Source organism: Exophiala spinifera, assembly GCF_000836115.1.
Source record: "Exophiala spinifera strain CBS 89968 unplaced genomic scaffold supercont1.6, whole genome shotgun sequence".
Lineage (NCBI taxonomy): Eukaryota > Fungi > Ascomycota > Eurotiomycetes > Chaetothyriales > Herpotrichiellaceae > Exophiala > Exophiala spinifera.
This window is the reverse complement of record NW_015622518.1, coordinates 574,742-597,884: the sequence shown is the minus strand read 5'-3', so window position 1 is coordinate 597,884 and position 23,143 is coordinate 574,742. Positions and strand designations below refer to the sequence as shown.

The 23,143-nt window shown below is 53.2% G+C and overlaps 7 protein-coding genes across 7 annotated transcripts; 2 read left to right on the top strand and 5 right to left on the bottom strand.

Annotated features, from left to right (window-relative positions):
- Window positions 1-683: 683 nt before the first annotated feature.
- PV08_08133 (uncharacterized protein) lies at window positions 684-1,698 on the bottom strand (the record flags this gene model as incomplete). Its single annotated transcript, XM_016382459.1, has 2 exons — window positions 684-1,395; window positions 1,469-1,698. The coding sequence occupies 2 exons, from the start codon at window positions 1,696-1,698 to the stop codon at window positions 684-686; spliced, it is 942 nt and encodes a 313-aa protein (XP_016233162.1).
- A 603-nt stretch (window positions 1,699-2,301) lies between these two features.
- On the bottom strand, window positions 2,302-3,312 carry PV08_08132 (uncharacterized protein; the record flags this gene model as incomplete). The annotated part of the gene is made up of 1 exon (XM_016382458.1): window positions 2,302-3,312. The coding sequence occupies one exon, from the start codon at window positions 3,310-3,312 to the stop codon at window positions 2,302-2,304; it is 1,011 nt and encodes a 336-aa protein (XP_016233161.1).
- Window positions 3,313-4,312: 1,000 nt separating this feature from the next.
- PV08_08131 (uncharacterized protein) lies at window positions 4,313-7,024 on the bottom strand (the record flags this gene model as incomplete). The annotated part of the gene is made up of 1 exon (XM_016382457.1): window positions 4,313-7,024. The coding sequence occupies one exon, from the start codon at window positions 7,022-7,024 to the stop codon at window positions 4,313-4,315; it is 2,712 nt and encodes a 903-aa protein (XP_016233160.1).
- Window positions 7,025-8,701: 1,677 nt separating this feature from the next.
- On the bottom strand, window positions 8,702-9,280 carry PV08_08130 (uncharacterized protein; the record flags this gene model as incomplete). Its single annotated transcript, XM_016382456.1, has 1 exon — window positions 8,702-9,280. The coding sequence occupies one exon, from the start codon at window positions 9,278-9,280 to the stop codon at window positions 8,702-8,704; it is 579 nt and encodes a 192-aa protein (XP_016233159.1).
- A 604-nt stretch (window positions 9,281-9,884) lies between these two features.
- Window positions 9,885-10,840, top strand: PV08_08129 (uncharacterized protein; the record flags this gene model as incomplete). The annotated part of the gene is made up of 2 exons (XM_016382455.1): window positions 9,885-9,908; window positions 9,971-10,840. 2 exons carry the CDS (start codon window positions 9,885-9,887, stop codon window positions 10,838-10,840), a joined length of 894 nt encoding a protein of 297 aa, XP_016233158.1.
- Window positions 10,841-16,087: 5,247 nt separating this feature from the next.
- On the top strand, window positions 16,088-16,921 carry PV08_08128 (uncharacterized protein; the record flags this gene model as incomplete). Its single annotated transcript, XM_016382454.1, has 1 exon — window positions 16,088-16,921. The coding sequence occupies one exon, from the start codon at window positions 16,088-16,090 to the stop codon at window positions 16,919-16,921; it is 834 nt and encodes a 277-aa protein (XP_016233157.1).
- A 4,774-nt stretch (window positions 16,922-21,695) lies between these two features.
- Window positions 21,696-22,542, bottom strand: PV08_08127 (uncharacterized protein; the record flags this gene model as incomplete). Its single annotated transcript, XM_016382453.1, has 2 exons — window positions 21,696-22,066; window positions 22,119-22,542. 2 exons carry the CDS (start codon window positions 22,540-22,542, stop codon window positions 21,696-21,698), a joined length of 795 nt encoding a protein of 264 aa, XP_016233156.1.
- Between the last annotated feature and the right edge of the window lie 601 nt (window positions 22,543-23,143).

Genomic DNA, 23,143 nt, shown 5'->3' with positions numbered 1-23,143 from the left:
TAGACTTGAGCTGAGGTAGATGGGTCGGGTCGGAAGGTAGGTAGGTAGGTAGACAGGTGGCCGGATAGGTAGGTCTGGCCATGTATCTGGCCTTCGTCAAGCTAGGATAGTCAGGCTTGTTTGTAGCCGAGCCACATTTCAGCCCAGCAGGCCACTGCGCCTCTCAAAGACGGAAAGACGGACCTGGGAGTCGTCATACATACATACATGTATGTGCGTATGCTGGTGGTCGGGGACCGCGTAAGACGTACGCCTCTCATACCGTGGAACATGCACAAGTCTTCTCAGAGATCGTTGTGTCCAGGGGTCGTGAAGCTTCGGTTGCCCATATCGGGGTGCTGAAGCGAGGGATCGTAACGGGAACCAAAGTATTCTCGAAATGCCTGTAGGCCGTTCAATGATATTGGCATGATCTGGAGTCTGCACGGAAAGGCACAATGGCGACTTTTCGATGTGAGGATGGTGTGAGCAACCCAGGCGCTGACTATTCCTCGCATTGGTGAGCCCCTTGGAGCGGCTCCAGTCTGCCTCTTATGTTATGAAGCAGGGGCGCACAAGGAAATTGGAACAGAACAGTGACGTCCTTCGAGATCCTCGATCTCCGCTGAGGACAAGTCACAAACCTCGTCACAGAAACCCCTTGTAGTTGCGAGCTCCCCGGCTTCCGAAGCGGAGCGAGGAACTCAAACGTTTGTCGTATCGTATGCATTTTGCTGCACAAAAGCATCATTTCCTCGGCCGCTGTGAGGCTGGGCAAAGCCGAATCCACCTCGTCCAGAACCATCGGGTCCTCGAGGTGCTCTGATGGGGTGAATCTCCGGGGTTCGCACGCCAGGCGTGGCACCATTTTCGCGGCGCTGGACGTACCCAGAGTCAGGCCTCGGAACGTATGAAGGATCATAGAGGTCACGTTGCTGTTGTTGTGAACCTCTAGACTGAGTTCTCGTGTTCATGTTCACACCCCCGCGTCGGCCGCTGCCGCCTTTCCCTCGTCCTCGATTCGGGGTGGCCGATCTCGATCCTGGAGGCGTCAAGCTCGACGGAGTTGAATTGCCGGATTTGTTATTGACGTGGGACGCATTGGAGGCAGAACTTGGACCGAACAATTCCAGCCTTCTCTCCTCGTATTTGCGTTGCTTTTCTTCCCGGTCTTTCGCGGCCTGGGCCTGGCGTTCAGCGAGGGAAAGCTCCCGGGCTTTCACCTCATCTTCGTCCTCGGAAGATTCGGCGGCTTTGTCGTTCAAGGTCAATTCCGAGAGACCGGACGTGGGCGGCCGGGATGACTGGATGATGGGACCTTTTCTGGAGAGCAGGATGGGAGGAGGTTTGAACTCGGAGCGCAGCGGGGGGACATTTCGGGACTCGAGGAAGTAGTTTGTCTCTTTGGGTCCTTCACTGTACACGCAAGGAAAGTCAGCATTAAGGCCATACGGAGCCCCGAGGTTGCGCAGCGGCAGACGGTACATACGCTTCTGCCCAGAGTTGTCTATTGAATTCAGCCTGCTGGGCCCTGCGCTGGGCTTTGCTCACTTTGGAAGAAGCCTTTTTCGACGCTGCGGGTTCGGCTGCGGGAGTCGGCTGCTGCTGGCCGTCAGCATGTGTATCTTCAAGGTGCGCGTGACCACCACCGCGTGCGAGAAACCTTACATCTGCTCCGTTGGACCACTCGTCCTCCCAGGCATCGGGTACCTTACTCATGAGGACGGCAGGGCGAGGCGCAGGGCGGAAAATAGTGCTGCTCGCGTGAGGGACGGAGCGAGCTCATTGATCGCTTCCGTCCAAAATCTGTGTGCGGGAAGACGATGTGCGTCAGTGAACAGAGGATCTTCGCAGCGGAAGTCGTAGGGAAAGACTTGAAAAAGGTTGTGTCCAGGATATTTAAAAAGGTGGGACGAAAGGAAATTCAGCCTCAGTCGCCGGGATGCCGGGGTTCAAAAGCACACACCACCAGGCCGGGCGAGGCTGTTGCCGACCGGGACGAGGCTTAATTGTTCATTTTAGCCCGGGGTCTCTCTTTTCTTCCCCTTTCCCGCCGCAGCCTCATGGCAAAGGGATGCCCTCGTCTCCATGTCGAGGGACTATCACAGGCTAACGAGTGGCGCCGTAATGAAGAGGGCACTAGGAACGCTCTACAAGCAGAGATGACTCGAAAAAGCAATGAATTGAGAGTCTCAAGACCCCGAGATGGCCGCAACACCACTAACTACAACGACAGCTTGAGAGGAGAAGCCATCCTCGGATATAGCTACAGGCGGCTATTATACAATTCAAATACCTCCCCCCAGACGAGAGTCCTCATTCTCATCCCGCCGTCGCTTTGATTCTGAGTAGTCTCTCCGCATTCTTGTATGCAATGCCCTCCAACACTTCATCCGTCACCACCTGCTTGGACTTTAGCATCTTTAGGAACTCCAGTCCAGCATCATTATGTCCGAAGGGGTAATCAACACTGTAGATGATCCTTTCGGGCTTGCACTGCTTCAACACAAGCTCCATTTGCGGGAGGTAGAACATGCCCGACGTCGTCACCCAGACATTCTCGTCCCAGATCTGACGGAGAGACCTCTGCAGCTTAACGCCCAGCTGCGGCCACGCGAGGGACGAGATACGGTCGACACGGTCCAGCATAAAGGGCACCATTTCCCCGAGATGGCCCAGCATGAGTTGAAGTCTGGGGAATCGGTCAAACACCCCAGCAGCGTACAGGCGCAGGAAGTGGATGGCCGTCTCGTTGTGCCATCCCCACCCGTACTGACTCAACGTCTCGGCCACGGAAGCAGGGTAGTTGCCATCGTACAGGAGGGGCTTGGTGTGCTCATTGGCGCTCGGGTGGAGGTAGACCGGGACATCTAGCTCTTCGGCTGCCTTGAAGACTGGCCAGAAGAAGTCGTCGTCATAGAATCGTCCTTCGCAATTACTGTCCACCAGCGTACCGACGAACCCCAGGTCCTGCACGCAACGACGCAGTTCCTCGCCTGCAGCCTCCGGCTCCGCCATGGGGAGAGTCGCGAACCCGGCGAAGCGGCTGGGTCTCTCATGGATCAAGGCCGCGAGCTGGTCATTCACCTTGGTGCACGTCGCAGGGTCCAAAGCAAGCGTGTTGGGCGCATGACTGACGACTTGTACGGTGACGCCGTGGTCATTCATGGACTTGAACCTCTGCTCCCGGAAGTCCACGAGGGACGGAACGATCCTTCCAATGAGGCCATTCTCATCGTACGGGTCTGGTGTGCTCTTCGCCGCATAAAATTCCCTGACCGACTGAGAGAGCCAGTGCTCTTCAACTGTGATGGTAGGATATGGGAACGACATGGTTTTTGAAGCGTGTCAAACAATGAAAGAATGTCGCCAGGTCAGATATTGGATGGGAGGACCGCCGTATATAAGGCAGTATCGTGGACAGGTACGTGGGTATGCGTCCAGTCATTGTGACGATGGAGTCTCGTCGTGGACCCAATTGGCCCTTTTGACGTTGACGAGTCGTACTTTGTGCTCCATGTAGAGTACTACTTACTCCTTGCTTTCACTCGTTAGCACCTGTGGGATGCGGCATTAGAAGTCAAGCATTGACTTTATGTCCGCAAGATCCGAAACCGCTCAATCACATTGTGCGGACGCAACCCAGTCGACGCAAACGTTTAGCCTCAGAAAATTCCAAGTGGTCGGTCTTTGCAACGTAAGTTACGCGGCTTTCTATAACTCCGTGATATTGAACCCTGACTGAAGATCAACGGATGCGAATACGAGGGAGAGTGGTCGAAGATCCCAGAGTCTAACAGCAATACCGAGCACGGAAACCGGGCCAAAACCCAGCCGGGATATCCATGAAGACCGCCATATGAGCCATCGTGCGGAAACCAGATAGATGATCCAGCATAGTCTTAAATCTGAGAGTCGTCTACTGCAGGAGAAGAAAATAGAAAAGCATATGAAAGAGAGAACGGTCGATGAGTTATCCTGGTGGGCAAATGAATTTCCGAACAAGCCAAGTCTGAGATATAAATATACCCAAGTGTTGAATTGGTGCTCATCAACCTTCCCATATATTTGGATACTTATTTCGACCGCGAATATAATGGCGATCAAGTTGGGAAGGCCCTCGATTCATTACGGTCCTGGAATTATTTGTACTTCTATTATCTACAGTTCTCATGCAGTCATAACATCTTGTCCTGTATGGACAGGATCAGGACTAACAACAACCATCATCTCGGAAACTCAGACGACTTGGTGTCCCTGCCTTCATTGTTCTGAAGCTGAAGGCAGTGGGGGGAACCCCGATATGTTCTTCAAGCAACCTCTCACACAGGCTTCACACCCTTAACCTGGAGAATGCAGGTGAAGCCTCTTCTTTTTTCTTTTTCTCTTTCCCCTTGGCGATCTTCTCCCACTCTTCCCATTCTTTGGCAATCTCCCCTAGGACCGTGGCCATTCCCGACGCCGACGCCATCAGTCCATGGCCCTCGGACTCTAGCACTCTGAGCTCGCACCGCTTCATCACAGTCTGCAACCACCGCACGTTATCCAACGGTACTCTTGAATCCTTGGCACCATGATGTATCACCACTGACCGAGTGACCTCAGGGTACTTGAAGCCGATCGGTTTCCGGCGCTCGAGGCAAACCACAAGATCAATGGCGGGGTTTGCGTTATGCGTGGCCAGAGCCCAGATCCGATGCGTCAGTGACTGGTTATAAAGCGACTGGCGAGCCTCTGGCGTTAAGCGCGGGGACATCGGTCCAGTAGTCAGGTTCGTCACCTTGGTAGCATACTGCGTCTGACGTCGAGAAGCTGAGGGTGGTGAAGTCCTATTCTCAACCGCACTGACTTGGGATTCGATGTTAGGTTGGTTGTACGACGCACTTCTGGCTCTAGCAGATGTGCTCGTCTGCGGTCTCGTTGGCTCCATGTCTGGAAGGGGATTGGTAAAGGGATTCTCCATGTCGTCAAATGCATCCCATGTGGCCTCGATACTCTCGAGACCCTTGCTTTTTCTGGCCTTCAATGGCTTCGTGTCCACGGATGCACTCGTCGCGGTCAAGAATCTCGAGTTTGCCACCTTGAGTATTTGTGCAGGTAGGACGCTGAGAAGTTTGTGCGAAAATGGGAGATTTGCGATCGGCGGGGAATCTGGTCCTAGTGCAGTTCCCTTGGGCATTTGAGAAGGCGGGATCCATGGTCCCAAGAGATGTATTCGACCGCGTACATACTGTGGCATCTTTAGAGCAGTTGCAAGAGCATAGATGGCACCGGCTGAATGCGCAAGAAGTGAGAATCTCGTGACTCCCAAAGAGCTGCATATCACAGCCACATCGTCAACCCAATTGAGGGGAGTACACGAGGCTTCAGGCACCGCCGAGCTCTCACCCACACCTGGGCGATCTGGGGTTATCAGTCGCAACCTTAGTGTCCGTGCAAGTTCATCGTAGAACGCCGTCAGATATCGTGTCAGGCCCATGCCTACACAACACAATACGACAAACCCATCGGGGTCTCCGACCTCTGAGAAAGCGATGGTCCGCCCTGTGCGCGGATGTCTGATTTTCTGGGTTAATCTGGGGGCTCTCAGAAAAGCATCCACTTCATCCGATATGGCCCTCAGCTCAGCCAACGGAGGATCTGGCTTTAGATTACCATTGGCAGAATGGCGCTTCGTATGAGCTGCTGGATTTCGGTACATACTGTTGACCCGCGACGGGGCGGCACTGGTTGGATTCGAGCCCGCAGGCGAGGGTCCTTTGTATGGCGCGAGCACTTCTCCAGTTGAAGCAGCAGGGATCAAAGCCGGCATGTTGGCTAAATCCGAGGCACTAACAGTGGCAGATAGATCGAGAGGGCTCTCTATCTCAGGAGACTCGACGACCACCTCGGCAACAGACAGCCTCGAACTTTGATACGGACTCGTCCGTTGCGACGAAACTTTGGGAGCCGCTATTGTATGCCTCTTCGCAGCTCGTTCCGACTTTCGGGCCTCGTTGCGCCATTCTTTTTGACGCTTTTCTCGCGCTTCTTGTAGTTCGCGGATTCTTCGCACCGTCGAGTTTTCTCCATCGATCAGTTCCGCATCAATGTTAAGCTCCTTGAGGTGCCGGGAAGGGGAAGATAATCTGTCTGATTCTGGTGTAGGTTCCGGTACGCCAGTGATGCTCCGTCTTAGGGAGGAACGACGCGAGGGGATCAAGTGATTGCCTAGATCGCCACGACTGAAGCGATTCAAGGCGCTCACAGGCGGACTTTCGCCATTCGGCGAGTCTTGCAGGACTCCGCCAGGAGAGTACCCGTCAATTGAGGACGATCGTGTAGGTATTTTGGTCTCCATTTCTTGTTCTATGCTGTATAATGACTCGGTCTTCCGGCGCCTATCAGACGAAAACCGTCTCGGAGGGATAGGCCTCGTGGCAGCCTTGTCGCGTATAGACTCAGAAGTGGTCTTTCTTCGCAGGGCACAGACGCCGCTGATGATGGAGAAGGTTGAGCTGGCACTAGAGCCATGTCGTCGTTCGATACTAGGCACCCCAACTGATTCCGTCTCAGCACGGGATCTTAGACTCTGGGATGAGGTTCGAGGTGCTAGCCCAGGCTGGGCCATGTTCAGGGAATATAGTCTTGACTTGCTTGACCTCTTTGATACCAAGGGAGGCCGTCGGGCATAACGAATTACCGGCGCCGCTGCGACTTCCCCATCACTGCTGTCGTCTGCGATTGGATCATGCAAGTTGCGATCCAATTCATCCGCATCGGGCGACGGGGACGACACAGGACGATGGTGATATTCCCGACCCCGGTGTGTTATTCCGTGTTCGTGTTCGTGTTCGTCGTCGTCGTCGTCTTCTTTTGCAGGGGAAAGAGCACCCAAGGAGTCTATCAGCGATGAGATGACTTGGACGGACTGAGGGGAGCGAAGGGGATCATTGGGCAAATTCGAGTTGCTAGGGAGCTCGGGGATGCGAGAATGAATGGTAGCATTGGCTTCAAAGTCGTTGCCATAAGGATTCTGGACAGATAACGGTCTGTTCAGGTCCATGCCTCGACACAATGGATCTTCGCTGCAAGGTGCGCATGCGCAGTCTCGCGGACAATGCGAGCGACGGGCAGCAGGGGATTGGCAGCGCCCAGGGCCAATCAGAGGGACGAAGGGGGAAATTTGGTAAGAGCAATGTCTCTGATCATGAGCCGCCACAGCGGTACGAGGAACCTTGTTGCTTATGCGCCGACTGTAGTTTACGTGGTGCTGGTGGTGAGACGGTGCATGGTTAGCAGATTCCTGGTAAACATCGACAATCTGAAGCGTTGCCGCCGTTTCGAGATAAGATCAGATGAAGGGGGCTTGCAGATGCGACAGCGACGCGATTGGGGAGAACTAAACAGAGTTTCACGCAGGATTCAGTGTGTACAAAGCATTGTCCGACCTCTCCATGCTCTGTTGGACAGGAACAACAGCCCATGATCGACCGGCTCTGGAAGAATGGGATGGGATGGGATGGGCCGGTTGCGCTGATCCATTCGAACTGTTGGTACACGTATTCCGTAGAACACGGAGGATTCGTACACTATACAGGTATCTCGGGCATCCCTACTCCATCCATGCTCGCTTGGAAAACTAGGAAAGATGCTGTACAAAACACCAGAAAGTCCCTCGCTTAAGCCCTGTGAAGCCGGGGGGTTTGGTGTCTTGGTTTCTTCTTTGTAGCTGTAGCCGTTCCATAGCCTTGCACATACAGTAGTATTGTCTCTGTGTCCCTACAGGCTACCGGCTGGTGGCCAGGAGTGTGCCAGCTAATTAGGTTGTCTTGTTCCTCCCATCCTCGCAAGGGTCCCTAGTTTGTACAGCCCAAAAAGGAGACCAGTGGACACGCCAAATTTGCGGAAATGAACCAGCGCAGGCTCGTTTGAGTAAATCCTCCGTCCTTTAGCATTCCTACGACGATAGCTTCATTGACGAGCCTCGTGGTGCTACAATGGATGGGCTTTCACTACACCTGTCGGCAGATTAGCAGACCGCACTAGAAGACGTAGTGCTATCCACCTCTCGTACCGAATTTTAACGAACCCGCCGCGGAGGTTGGTATGGAGAGCACTCTGAACCGGCGTTTGTTAGCACAGTCGATCCTGAGAACGGGGCACTTCGTATGAATTGTACAGCGTATGCTTCCCCTTCGGAGTAGCTTCAACACATACACATTATGTTCATCGCGTGTTCGACATCCGCGGCTTCTCCCCTGAGGCGCAGGATTTGTAGCTACGTAGCCGGTCAAGGTGGTATGCCTTCTGGAATAGAAAACTCCCTTAGTCACTGCAGAATCGGAACGGTCAGGAATCGGTAGGCAAGGCGTCTTGTCTTCAAATCCTGAGGCGAAATTCTCTTCGTCTAATAATCTATGACTAATGTGTATGCTAATGCCATCCGTCTATCATGCCTCTATCCTGCTCGAAGTTGAGACAGTGCAATTGCAGAACACGACCTTGATAGTCCAAGGTCTTTCGGAGTCTTTTCCCTGCTCCATAGCGCCGCGCTGAAAGTTCACAAAGCCCAATCGCCCAACTTTTCCATTAATTCACAACGCTCTCCACCTGGAGGTTCGATGTCAGACAACACCCTTTTGATGGGAGTGGAAGCATTCGCTGCATCGAGTTCATGAGTCGTAAGATACTGATAAGAGATGATGGTCCACCCTGGACCTTTGCGTGAAAGTGAGTCTGGTTATACCGCAAGGGTCTTGCCCAGCTGCATCTTCTCCCGCTCTTCGGCGAACAGCCTGCGGGACATTTCGAGGACCATCTCAAAGCCTTCACGTCCTCTGGCTGCATTCTCTCGGAATCTTTCCACGCTGGCCTCCTCGATCTTGGTGCGAATCTTTTGCCACCCACCACACATTGCCACTATCTTCGCTTCTTGTTTGAATTCTGTCTTGGCCTTGGCATCATTGGCTGCAGGCTGGTAAATGACGGTTTCTCGGCATTCTAACAGATTCGACCAGGTCATGTTTGTGCTGCACATGGTGACCTTCTTGGAAGCAGGATCCACGTACGAAACCTCGTAGACATGGCTCGTTGTGTCACCTCCCAGTATTGTCAGGACCCATTGCGGGGCGCTCTGTTTGCAGGTGATGAGGCGCTCTGTCCGCAGGATACCAGTGGCAGGATCAACGTGGCGAGAGAGGGTATCCACGGCCAATACATGCGAGGCTTTATCGTTCCACGGGCAGTACTTCCGCCAGTTATTGGTGCTGACCTCTTCCCAAGAGTAGTCGAAGGTGTAGGAGGACGCAAAAATCTTCATGGCTGTGGCAGAGGGAGGGTTCGTGCAGAGTCGTGTGAGCTGGACCTCGGAGGTGTCTATCGGCGTCGCGCTGTGTCTATTCGTTCTAATGATGATACACGAACAGCAACTGATGGCTGTGATTGATTGCAAGCTTGGTCGAAGCTGCTAGGGACACAAAGGAATGTGGGATTGATGGAGGTCTAGAGGTGAAGGAGAGGGTTTTGATAGAGAGGCGTGGCGAGGAAAAGTTTCTTTGAGGTTGGAAGCCAGCATCGGGGCCCTTTTCTTTTTCTCTCGCCAGATGTGGACCGGAGAAGATCGGGAAGGGGTGCACTGTGATTGGCCCTGGGTGTCCTCGTCGGGTCGGCTTCTTGGTCCAGGTGCATCTGAACAGTGCAGTCAGCATAACGAGACGCCGATAAGCCTATCAGATTGTATGGCTGCCCGGAACATCAGATAATCCAGGTCCGTTCCAGCGGTTGCTCGCCGAATCGTCCGCCAACTGCGCCTGCGCCATTCGCCCGTCGACCTCCTCCATACTCCAAATATTGCTCATCTAACGATGACATAGCCGTATGCCGCCTTCGATTTTCTCCCTCAGCGCGATTTTGTCTCGTATACTATGGCAGAGTACTGGAAATCAACGGTCAGTTCCCTTCTCTAATGGCAGCCTCACGCCTGCAATAAGGCTAACCACTCCCGTCTTAGCCCAAATACTGGTGCAAGCACTGCAGTGTCTATGTCAAAGATACTCCGTTTGAACGCAGACAACATGAAGCGACGGCGAGACACGAGAATAATTTGAAACGGTTTCTCAGAGATATTCAGAACAGTCATGAGAAGGGCGAGCGGGAGAAAGAGCGAGCGAAGTCTGAAGTCGAGAGGTTAGCCAAAATTGGTGGTGGCAGCGTACAGCAAGCGTTGTCGGCATCTGGTGGCACCGTCGCCAAACCTTCATCAGCCGCTTTAGGGAGGAAACAAGGGGCAGCACTCACAGCCGCTGACCAGAAAAGACAATGGGCTCAACTGGCTGAAATGGGCATCCAAGTACCGGAGCATTTCCGGGCGGAAATGGCCATGGCCGGAGACTGGACAGTAGTGTCCCAACAGTCGGTCACCGGGTCACAATCAGAAGAGAAACCCCTAAGTACTGGGGTAAAAAAGCGCAAGTTTGAAGGCCAAGAAGAAGAGGAAGATGCTGGGGAAACTGTGGCCCGGCGTGGTTGGGGTTCAACCACTCGAGGATATCCGGGGAGAGATACAACCGACATTGATGATTTACTGTCAGGGACGATACCTCTCAAGAAGGAACGGGCTGTTTCGCCGACATTGGAAGAGAAGCAGCTAAAAGCCGAGGATCAGTTGAACAGAGAAGACAAGACTGCATTTAGCCAGGATTTGGACAGCAAGGATGCATCGACCAAACTAGAAGATCTGAACGAGACCGACGGAACATCTAAGGGCGCTCCACTCAAGAAGGAGGACAGCAACGAGCTGATCGATCGCTCAATCAGCAAGATTCCAGAGGAAACCCCGATCCCAGTTTTCAAAAAGAAGCGTAAAGCTAAAGCGTCCTGAAACAACTCACCTCAACCTCGCGACAACGTTCTTGTAACTCGACCAGCACAAGCGAACCGAACAGGTCAGATAAGCGAGTCAAACGTGAAGCAGCATTTCGAATATCTTGCGGCGGCATACTCCTGGTCTGAAGTCAAATTAAGATGACAATAGAACGTTCTTGCCGACGTTGGTGATTGACACACTGCGCCCGTGGTTGTACGTGATGATGGCCACGTGCAGGTACCGTCATACAGCGGCCCACGCAGTGCCACTCAACTGACAGGTCCATTCTCGTTTGAGGAGATGGGTTGAGCAGGGTGCCCGTTGAAATGTGCTGCTGTATGGCATTGGCAGCACAATGCCGGGTGCGATGTGATCGCTATTGAATTCGCGTTTGGCTACATGCATCAGCACATGTGGAGCTGGGCCAATTCGTAAGCTTGAACCATGCATTGGTGGTTATGCTCTTTTTGAGTATCACATCTGGAGTAGCCAGGTGCTACCTGCAGTAAGCCTGCGAGTGTGCTCGTACCAACGGTCAGCAGTGAATCCTCTGAAAATGAGGTCGTACTTTTGGCAGTTCGTAGAAGCTGGGTCATCGAGCGCAAAGTCCCTCAGGCCATACTTCTCGCGGTGTACGCGATTCCTCTCAGGGGAATAAGAAAAGAGGGCATCCCTGGAAGAACCTCTTTCAGGACGTTGTTGTCTCTTGCTTCGTTTCGCAATATCATATCGTGGTACGACTAGGGAGAACTCCCAGGCATTCAGCCAATGGGAGCAGGGTCAAGTTGGGGCAAGTCGTCTCGATTGTCGCCTAGGCCTATATTCCCTGGCCTCGGTTAGCCCACGATTATGCAGCTACTGGCAAGTCTCCAACCCAGCGCTCATGCGCCCAGCCCATTAGACAGCACAAGCGGTGCAAGTCGACAGACGTCTCGGTCTGCTGTATTAGGGCAGCCTCTCGGGTGTGCATGTGCTTTTCCCTGTATGGATATGTCAAGGGAGCAAAGTTTCGGTCGGAGAATTGCTGGTCACGCTCAGCCAACAGATGGTCTTGACACGGCAATCACCCGCGCATTAGCGCTCGTCTCGCCAGCAGCTTCTCCTATCGCTATGCTTCGCCTGTCGTAGGTTGAAGCTTTTTTATTCTTGTTGTAGACTCTTGTCTGAATGCAGACGGCAGAGAGGACAATCACGGGCGAGCTACTGAACAGAGGGGCAACTGCCTAGCGTAAAGAACCCCTGTCGAGGTGGTCCAGCTTTTGTCAATCAGTGTCTCAGCGAATAGTTTCTTGCATTCTCCGAGCAAGGAACCTCATGTGACACGACAAGGCACCACGACGGGGGAGGAGAGTGACAAATGGTACTCGGTATCTAGTTTGATTGCAGATGAGTTGCGCTCCAATGCTCCCTGCCTGCATGGTGCCCGGGCGATCATGACGGATAGGACAGTGCACCTTGTGTTTCTGAGCGGCATCTCGGTGCCATCTCAGAGGCATGGGAACAATGCCACTCGGAGCGAGAGAAGCTGGTTTCGCTTCGAAGCAGGAAAAAAGCCTATGCGTCGGATTGGTCTCGTGTCGGAGATTTCTACAGACCTCGTCTGAAGCGATGGTGGTGGTGGTGGTGGTGAACTACGGCGTGTACGGTGTAGGGAGTCGACCTTGATGTCTAGCCAGCAATTTCTTGGTGTGTTTGGATACTCGGCAGGGCCCGGCTCGTTTTTTCCCTTAGAACACAAGTGTTTCAGTTGCATAGCGTGACCAGGGTGGCGGTGATCAAACGGACGCTTCAGAGTCCGTCACATCCCAATTTGTCCACATTTTCTTCTCTTCCCAACCTCTCCAATATTTAGGAAGTTCCAGGGCGGGCACCGATAGGCACTCTGGGGCGCCTGGCAGTGGACGGACCAGGGAAGACCAGGCTAGCAGGGGAAAGCTCGGGAGGCGAGGTGAGGATAGATTGGGCAAAGCTGGAGAGGGTGGTTTTTCGGCGTGCTGGAGCCTGAGCAGCAAGGGAGACGGACGGGTTGAACGCTGACATGGTGGCATCAGAAAGAATACTACGTCGACCTGCGCAAAGTGGATTGGACGATAATCGACGAAAGCGAGGTGGTGGATGCTCTCCGGAAACCAGTCTTGCTCGTGGACTTGCCGACTGGACTGATACTCGGCCGACTCCATTTCTCGAAAGTCAGCTAGCAGGGTTCTAGAGTGACTTGGCAACGGTCAAAGGAGCATTGTGACAGGAATTGAATTGCTGTTTTGGAAGAGAAGAGAGAGAGCATTGGCCAGGGGCAAGGGACTGTCTGAGGAGGGAAGAAAGGGCGGAGGGGTAGCGGAGGAGTTACCACTCACCAGCCCACCACGACAGTTAGTGTTGGTGGTGACTTTTGAGGGTGATCGTAAGGAATCAGTCTGTCGACTCCCTCCCACCACAAGGTACGTTACGAGATGCGTGTGCGTGTGCGTCTTACCGGGACCAGATGTGGGTGTTTGATTTTATTCGTCTGCGTTCGCAGAGCGTTCGCGCCCTGGGCATCGCCCTGTGCCTCGGTGACTCTGGTCTTTTCTCACATTCCCTCCTTCTCTCGCCTGGATATGGATGGATGGGCCTTGGGATTTACCGGGTCGTGCCCTCTCCAGCCTCTACACTGCACTCTCGGGCGGGATTGGAATTGTGGATGCCGTCGTCGGTGCCGTGGGTTGATAGCGGCGGGCTCCAAACCCTTCTGCCCATTTTAATTTCTCCCTCCATTGTCCCCTTTGCCTCTTTGTTGTACGGTTGTTACTGTGTATAGCTAGCAGCCCCGAGGCACCAATCCATGCACCAGACCCAGGCGGGCAGCGCTAGGAGCGGGCAGGGGACTTGCATTATCCTGGCACGTCCAAGCTGCATAGACTTGGGCCTAAGGTCGTTTGGCGCCGGGAGATGCCCTAAGCGAGAAGCCTTTTGACAGGGAGCCAGGGGCCGTGGGCGCTCCTCCAACACGACCTTCTGATCAACGCACAGCACCGTGAGCCTAGGGTCAGTTGGCGGCTGGGTACAGCTCCATTACGGAGGACAAATGCTTCGAGTAGTCTGCTGGTCTCATCCACCGTCGAAGCTACTGCGAGCACTGCTCCAGGTGGATGCTGGTGGTCGAAAAAGGCTTGTCGCTGTCAGTGTCTAGGGCGGCTGAGCGAGTCGAAGCGATCCCAAGCGAGGCTCGTTCCAATTTCGCCATCCATCTGATTGCTGCTCACTGCGCTTCGGCATTTGGGCGTCCGCGACACCTCTAGCAAAGACTGTATCCAAACGAACCACTTACGAGACGTTTCAACTGGCCTTAATGGGCAGACTCCAGTCTCGTGTCTACCACCCTGGCTGTTCTTCCGGTCATGCCATGCCCACCTCCATCGACGTCCATGTTGCTATGGTGCAGGCATTCACCAACACCTGGCTTCCTAACATATTCGCTTGACTTTGACTCTGGTTTCCATCCTGGTTTTCTCAAGCGTTCTGTTTCTTCTTGGCCTGTTGTTCGCTCCTTAGCATCGCATGCCTGGTTGTCTGAATTTCCGCCGCATCGTCCTTTCCACCTTCCGCAGGCCGTGAGTGTGATAGACTGTCCGCGTCCGCTGGAGCAAGCGGTGAGACTGACCAGACCAAAGCTGACCTATGTCCTTTGGCAGAAATGAGCGTCCTCTTTGACGTCTGAGTCTGAACGACAAGGGAATCCGAACCGACTTTACTATTTTGACCAGAAAGCACCACCTCGGAGCAGACCTTTCTGTCCAGGTGCTCTTCTCTCTATCAACAGCACACTTGTCTGTGCGCCTGGTCTCTCGTATTCCGCTTGCCTGGGCCTACCCGCTGGACAGCAGCAGGAGGCAGAAGCGTTGGACCCGATGAACTATTCAAACATGACCACCGCGGCACTTCAACCGGCGTCGGGGGCGATTAGTCTTCCTCCCATCAGCAGTATTGAATTCCAGACACAAATTGCCCATCACCGGTCGTCGCCAGAAGTGGTACAACCGCTGCCACCGCCGCCGCCTGCACCGCCACGTGTACTACCGCCGCTTCCATATCCTCCTTACGGATCACGAGCTGGAATAGCCCCTCCACCTCCGCCTGTACCTCATGGCTACATCGACACGAGGCCTCTTTATCACGGAATTCCATCAGCCTACCAGCCCATGCCAGGACGCATGCCGCTGCCTTCCTCGGCCGACCCGAGTCTCATTGTCAATCCTCCGCGACACAAGGCGAAGGAGGTGAAGAGGCGGACGAAAACAGGATGCCTTACATGCCGGAAGCGGCGCATTAAAGTGAGTTGGATTGACTTTTACTTTATCCGTTGGCACCCAGGACCCCTTATCGCAGCGGCGGCGCATGTATCATGTTTTCTGTCTACGATTCCTTGCAAAAACGACCGGCCGAGTTCAATGGTTCGCGGTCGCCAAAATTCCGTGCAGGTGAAATGCAAGGGAGAGCAGGCGGGCAGGTTTAGGCGGATCTCCACTTAGGGACTCGTGGTGGCTTGCAGCCACCGAACTGCAGCCCCCGAGTCACCCACAGACCATGCCTGTTCCTCCCCAAGAGCCTGTGATCGGCGCTGCCAATGCCGCCGTCACACAAACTTCCACCACAACCACAAAACAACAGTGCAGAACTTTGTTTGACGGCAAATCTCTCGCAACACCCACACTGCACCATGCGGCCAGCTCCTTTGTGTCTGTCTCTTGTTACTGTTGGTTGCCCGCACGCGCCGCAAGATTGCAACTCTCCACCATTTTTCTCAGTTTTCTCTTGGAGTGAAGTTCTTTCCTCGTGTGAAGCTAACCAACGCTGAACAGTGCGACGAAGGCCGGCCTGAGTGCAGGAATTGCATGAAGAGTAAGCGCCATTGTCAAGGTTACGACCCGGTGTTTCAATCACAAGGCCCGCATTCTCTGCATCCCGCACCAACAACCTCTCACCCAACCAACCCGTCGACAACCGCGCCGGTGAACAGCCAACCACACAGATACACATCACACCCAATCAGTCCATCCATCAGTGGGCCGAACTCGACAATCGTGCCGAGTACACCCCAAACCCACAACGAGTATCAGTATCCGCGACCGCCTGAACAGGTTCTCCCCCACCTGAACCAGCCGTATCATATGGAAAGCAACTCCCAGGCTGGAATATCTTCATACCCGCATCCCCAGCCAGGACGTCGTAAGTCATGGACAACTGGAGGTGACTTTCTAGGTCTAACCTACCATTAGTGCAATGATGGAGGACGTCGTGCATCCCCCTTCTGCCAGGAGAAGTATCGAAAGTATTTGTACGATTGCAGGTACAAAGGTTCCAAGCATTCCACCCATCCCCCCGGATTCGGTTCCCAACCTTGAATCGATCCGCAAAGTGTATGATCTTGCATTTGCTCCGGGTCTCGACAAGTTTCTAGAATCCGGCCCATCCAAGTGGTTCGCCCGAGAGGGGTTCGCCTTACTGAGCTCGGATCGAAGTCAGCTTGGGCGTATGCTGGCCTACCTTACGTTGGTTAGTAACCATCCTGAGGCATCGGGCGAAAACCCCACCCTCGCAAGTCAAGAAGCCCGTGTCACCTGGGCTCTACTCGAATTGTGTATCCGGCCTGAACATGACGGTGGAGAGGAAGCAGATAGACTTGCTCGCCGCTGCCGGGCAATGACGTCAATATTGACGGGCGAGGCATTTTCAAGTCCGACTACATCGATCGCAGACTTTGTGCATCAGGACGAAGCGGAGCCAGAAGCGAAAGGAAACGCTCTGGAGAGACAAGTTGCGAACCGGTCCGACGAGTTTTGGAGACTGGTCGAGACAGCGGCTACAAGCCAAGGACCGAATGGGGAAGGCATCTCTCGTGCGGCGGTGCAACAGTGTCGACGGTTACTGGATGGGATGGAAAACCGAGACATTATTTACAGCATCATGTTATTGGGATCAAAGACGAATGGCAACGGTGACCTTACTTCGGAGCGAGAACTGGCGAAGAGATACCTTGAGTCTCAGGCGAATGGACGTGCTACGAATCAAGTTTTTGCTACAATTTCAGGCATGGCGTTGAGGGCCTATACGATGTGAAAGCGCTTGCCCATCGGCTATCAGGGGCCGGGCACTAATGAGGCGTGGCTTTTCTGCTTCTTTAGCATAGTTCTCGTACTTTTGTGTTGTTTTCCCCTTGTCCTTTTAGACGTCATGCCTATGGTTTGGCGAGCGTGGAGATGGAATATGCAACAATACCCCCTATCGTTTTTGATTGGAATCCTTTTTTTCTTCTATGTGGAACGGGGAGGCCTTGGATTGGAGAAATCAATACCATGATATTTTTTTTCGACAGAAGCGCTATGGTATATGGACACTGAACCATGCATTACTGCCTTTTTTTTTCTCTCTCTTCGCGTTGACTACCTACCTAGGTATGGATGTGCCAAGTGACGACGTTAGAGCAGAGGGATCTGTCGTTGTGCTTTCTATCACTTAGCGAGATTGTATATTCAGACAGACAACGTAATTGCGTTAGTCTCTTTTGATTCAATCAGAGAGACTACGTACCTAAGTGTACCTATTGAAAGTCAAAAACTCCTAGTCCCGTCCTGGAGTCTGAGCCTTCGGACTGATTTGTCTTGTTACAGCGCAACACCTCGTTTTCACACGCGGCCATGCACCTTGCTTTTGCCATTGGGGGTTTGCTAGTGCAACAGGTACATACACCACAAGGTATGTCCCCGTACAGTAGTGGTGACTCCTTTACTGGGTTTACCACCTTGGCACGTCACCTCGGTGCCTCGTTTGGTGTGTTTGGGTTTCTTGGGGCGGATTTTGGTTTTTGTGTTTTTTTTTTTTTAGACTTTTGGGGTCCCAACGTCCTTGCATTAGTAGGTCGGGAGGTAGGGATGTAGGGATGTAGGGATTGATGCCTACAGTAGGTATTGTAGGTCAGGCTCGATTTCTGCAAGGACGGAAGTCAAAGGGGGGTACAGCATGTGCGTATTGAACCTTTACTTACCTGAGTACCCTGAGGTGGGTAAGATCCGATTCTGACCAGTACGAACCCAGGTACCTACCTACCTAATTCGTCACCCCTGTGCAGATTGCTGGACCTACAATACCCAGGCCATGTCCGTTCGTGTGACGTACCAAGACGTCCCAACACGTCCAAAGTCCATATGGTGTACGGGTAAGAGAGTAACCAAGTTTGAAAATCCGATTCTCTCGATTCTCTCGACTCTCGAGGGGATCAGAAGGGGGGGGGGGGGGGGAACGGGGGCAGGGACAGGGGTAGGAGCAAGGGTGGCAAAGGGGGCCTCCAGGGGCTCCAGGGGGCATACTTACAGAAGGTAGGATGGTTTACTGAACGGAGTAGGAGAGGGAGCGACTGTAGGATAGTTGGATGCTTGGGTGGGTGATGGGTTGATGACCGGGTGTGACGGCGGTGAGGATGGTGTGCTACGAGTAGGTCTCCAAAAGGGACGGCTCGCGTTCTTCAACCCGAGCCCAACAAAGACGACGTTGCACCTGCTCCTACAGGATACAAGGTAAACACGAGGACGAACCCAGGAATGAATCAAGCGGATTCCCGTTTGGAGTAAACGGGAGTAAACGGGAGGAGCGGGAGGAGCGAGAGCGTCGACATCCTTGTCTGAAAATCCGGACCCTGCGTCTGTCTACTGTACAGTGTGTGTGTGCTGTAGGAGGGATCTGCAGAACCAGCTACAAGTCGATACGGGTATCAGCACATCTTCAACTCTAACTCTACTCTGCTCTGCTCCGAGTCTGCTCCGCGTCTACTCGCACACCAAGGAAACCAGGATGGCAACAGAGTAGTCGTAGTCTGAGCGTGAGGTCTCCGTACGATATGGAGTACGTACGGTGCGTACTCAATGCCCGGACTTGCGGGATCACTCGTTAACTACCTACTAGTCTACTCCGTGTTTTCGATGACTTCAGGATAGAGCAGGGCACAGTAGCTTCCGAAGAACCCTTGGATGTACTGTATGGAGCACAAGATGAATCAAAGAGTCAGGGCGGGTCCATGATAAAATGCCGTAAAGTGTCTAAAAGATCGGAGTCGGGAAAGAAACCCATGGGAAAAGATGGCGACGAGACATGGGAATTTCAATTTTCATCCATGATTCAATGGTTGCATGGATCATGGGGTTATGGGGGTGGGTGGAAAATACCTGGTCCCAGTCCTGGTAGTACAAGGATGCCAAAGAAAGAAAAGAATGCGCGCGGGATCTCGCATATCCTACTGCAGTTCGGTACGCAGGCGAGGATGAGGACATACAATGACAAGGACAAGGACAAGGACCCCATCTGATATTGGCTTCCGCGCCCCCTTGGCACAAACTACGGATCCGGGAGGAACGGCTGTATTGTACGCAGCTACGATAACAAGTCAGAGAGTCTAATAAGACTTGTCGCTGTTCTGGTACGACTGTGGATTCGCGTACAGCAAGTTTAGACGAGGTCGGAGGTTTCTAGGTCGAAGGGGGCCGTCACAAGGCTGTAAGCGAGGGGGCCGACCAGGATGGTCCAAGAGCACACTTGCATCTTAGTCTATGGTTAACGTCCTCGCGAGATGGGGGGGGTTGTGTGTGTGTGGAGAGAGGGAGAGGAACGACGGGACGGGTAGAGAAGGGAAGGAAAACGGCCGCGGGGTGGAGGAAGGGGAGGAGTAGGAGGAGTAGGAGGAGTCTCAGCAAAAAAGAGAGAAAGAAGAACCGCGAACGACCAAAGGGTGGCGTACCAAATATCCGAGGATGATGATGAGCACAGGACTCCGTACTCGCGTCGTCCCGTACAGTAGCGTTGCATAGGCGAGGGAAAAGGTACGAGTAGTGAGAGTGGGAAGGGGAGAGGAGATGATGATATCGAATCGCTTGAAATTTCCATCCGAGGTTTTTGTTTGGCATTCGTGGACACGATCATATATCGTAGGCAGTACGAGTAGGAGTACGAGTACTTGCACTTGCACTCGCACTCGCACTCGCATTTTGCAGTCGTAGTCCCAGCGGGCGCAGTAAGGCCGAAGCGACTGCAGCGCCTCGTCCTCTTCCTCATCGTCCCAACAAAGTTATTACTCGTACTCGGGCTGTACCGCCCCCTGTCAACTTTCAGACCCTGGCAGACGATATGTCGAGTTGAAGGACGACGCCAGGGGACGTCGAACCGGGTCGCGTGGCTGCCACGCCATGTCTCACAGAAAACACGTTTTCCATGTGGAGCTCGCGTCACCGATTTAAACAAAACGTCAAAATGCTACAGGATGGAATGCAATGCAATGCAATGCGACTGACACGTTTGAAAGGCGTGTGGCATGGCATGTGGTTGACATTGCGAACAAGGGTTGTCGATTCTACCCATGTTGGGGGTTCTAACCGGCACGGGTGAGTGTGCTCGTGGTTGTGAACTTGGTTCTGACATCCCCAGCCAAGTCTGTACCAAGTCCGTCTGCGATGGAGCACGCGACCGGCAGCAGAACTATTGCCTCGTTGGCATTTTTGACACCTCGCACGTTACGAGTACACACACACACACACACACACACACCCTTGTCTGTATATCATTCCCCTTCCTCGAGGCGACGTGTCGAGGACCACCCGACAAAGGGGAAAAGAATGGAATGGGCCCCCTTCGACTTGACGGACGACATGTCCATTTCCTTACTAATAAATTCGGCCAACGGCGAGTACCCGTAACGCCTCGGGCAGAGCCAAACAACTCCGGTTCCAAAGCAACCTGTGTCTCTTTGGCTCTTACGTAGCTCCAACGGTCTAGACGTGCCGATTGCAAGAGACGACGACAAGGGCCGAGGAGACACGGGGCCCCCTGGGAGAAAGACACCTCGACGATTCTCGGTACGGATACGAGTTAATGCTGCGTCACTATTCCTACCCCCTCCCAACCACGAGTAGAACGCATGGCTTCGTGCACGGAGCAGCTGACCATCATCGACCCGGTGGATAATGTGACGCGGACCACATAAAATTCCACTACTGACGACTTGACGCCTGCATCGTAGTTGAGTAGGGGTGTCGAAAAGGACAAGAGACTGAGACAAGATTCACCTGGGATGGGCCATGGCTTCGGGACTACGACCGAGCATGAGTAGAGGCTTGTGCTATGTCCCCTTGCACGTCAACAAGCATCTTCGGATACCCTTTGCAATCTCGGATATAGAACAAAGAGCCCTTGGACGACATGTGAGGTGAGAGTCATCGAGAGTCCTGAGAAGTTCTGTTCACTTTGCTGTCCGGTATGACATTCCGGCCAATCCTTGTGACTACCAACTAGTCCCTGTGATAAATCCAAGCAAGGGTGTTGATCCCAAGAGGACGTCTGTGTCTTCCCATCTGACTCGATCGGGTGCCAACTTTCCGAGACATGAACAGTCCAAATGCCCAATTGCCCCTAGTCCAAGTTTCTGCCTTGAATTGGTTCACCTGGTTTGAATCCATGCGATTCCTGGATACCGTTAGTTGCACTGTTCTGCTCTTGTACTGGCAAATCTGGCACGTACCTTTAGCCAAAGTCAACAGGAGTGGGAGAAGGCAGCACAATCTTTGACTGGTATCTTACAAGTTGTAGAGCTCTGGGGAAACACAGACGGGTTGAAAGCACATCTGCTCGGGAGAGTCACGCTGCGATTGTTCAGTGTCTGGCCGAGGTGGCGTCGAGCACCCGCAGCGCTGGCAATAGCCAGATTTCTCGCCCTTGGTGCTGATCGTTTGCAAGCACGTAGTGGGTGTTGACAATGATTCCGTGGTGGACATCGTACACTTCGAAATTCGAAATTTAGTGCCGCTTTCCCCCAAACACATGGCTGGCTTGAGTATCCAGCACAAAAGTCGTCTTAGTCCTCAGCTTTGTGGTTTCTCACGACGCTGACAATCCTCTTCCCACCCAATTTCTTGATCTCGTCGATCAATGTGCCTTTTTCGTGCATACTCGCAATATCATCGCTGCCACCCAGACTTCGAGTATTGATCATGATGTTTGGGACCGTTCTACGGCCAGTCAGCGATGCAAGCAGATCCTGCAGCTTTCGTCCAACAGAGGGCGGAGGTGTGTCGTCATCTTCTTCGCGCGTGTATGAAACAGCAACCGGCTCCGTCATGAGGTCAAGTTCGACAACGTAGGGCGTAGGTTCGATGGTGTAAGTTTCGAGGAGGAGCGTTTTTGCGCGCTTCGAATATGGACAGTACGACTTAGAAAAGATGATGACTGTGATACTGTTAGCCTCTATCGGACAGACCTAGATGAACATCCAACATACCAGGACTCTTCTTGAGGATGTCAGATAACTCTGCTCTGGCCCTATCTTCTCCATTATCTTTGGGCTTAGAAGGCACCTCTGGTAAAGTTGGAGCCGTCGTCGGAGTCCACTTTGGAGCAACAGCATCTTTTGCCATTTCGTCGTCCTTGGAGTTGGAAGGAGTATTGGCGACATTGGGTACGCGACCAGAGCTTGCAACAAGAGCTTCCTTCTGTTTATCCAGTATCATCTGCAACTGCTCATTCGTCTGCGCAGTCAGTGCCGCATCCGACAGAGAACCACGAAGAACGCCTCGGCGCGACGACAAGGAGGACTCCGTGACTCTGCGAAAATCGGTCGAATCGGGGCCGGAGAAGAAGAGGATGTAGATGAGGACGATTGCGGCGGCCAGGCAAAGGGCGTGAGTGCGACGGAGGCCCGCCATTTTCGGAGGAGTTCTCGGGTAACCTTTACCAGACTAACAATGACGATTCGAACGCGTCTGGTAGAGAGTTTGTTGCGGTTGCGGGCTCTTGTCAGATCCCGATTGAGCGAAGAATCGATTTCTGGAAGAAGTCAGCGATTCAGTCGACCCTTGCAAATGATCTGTCCAGAAACACCAACCCAAAGCCGTTCAGTGGTGTCCGTTATGTGCTATTGTCAAGTAAGTGAACCTTGAGAAGATATAATAAAAGGGATTCACAGACGGAGGGAAAATATCTCGGCGCAAGGAGAGCAAAGAACTGGTTTCCTTCGCCAGGCACGCACCTTGCGCGATTCGTGCGTCTGGGGAACAACGAACTAAGGGATTCCCACACTTAACTTTAGACCTCGCGAACGGGCCGTGCAGTTTCAGCCATGCCCACAGATCAGGCGATCCTATAGCGGGGCATCGGTATATATGACCTTGCATAGGTAGAGTTTTGTCTGCCCATGAGGATCTGCGCAACGTTTCTGAGCTGATTCGTGTTGGTACACGGCGACAAGAACACCCTTGTTTTGGCCTCCTTGAGATGTTCTTTTCATGGCCTCAAGATCTGGGCTGC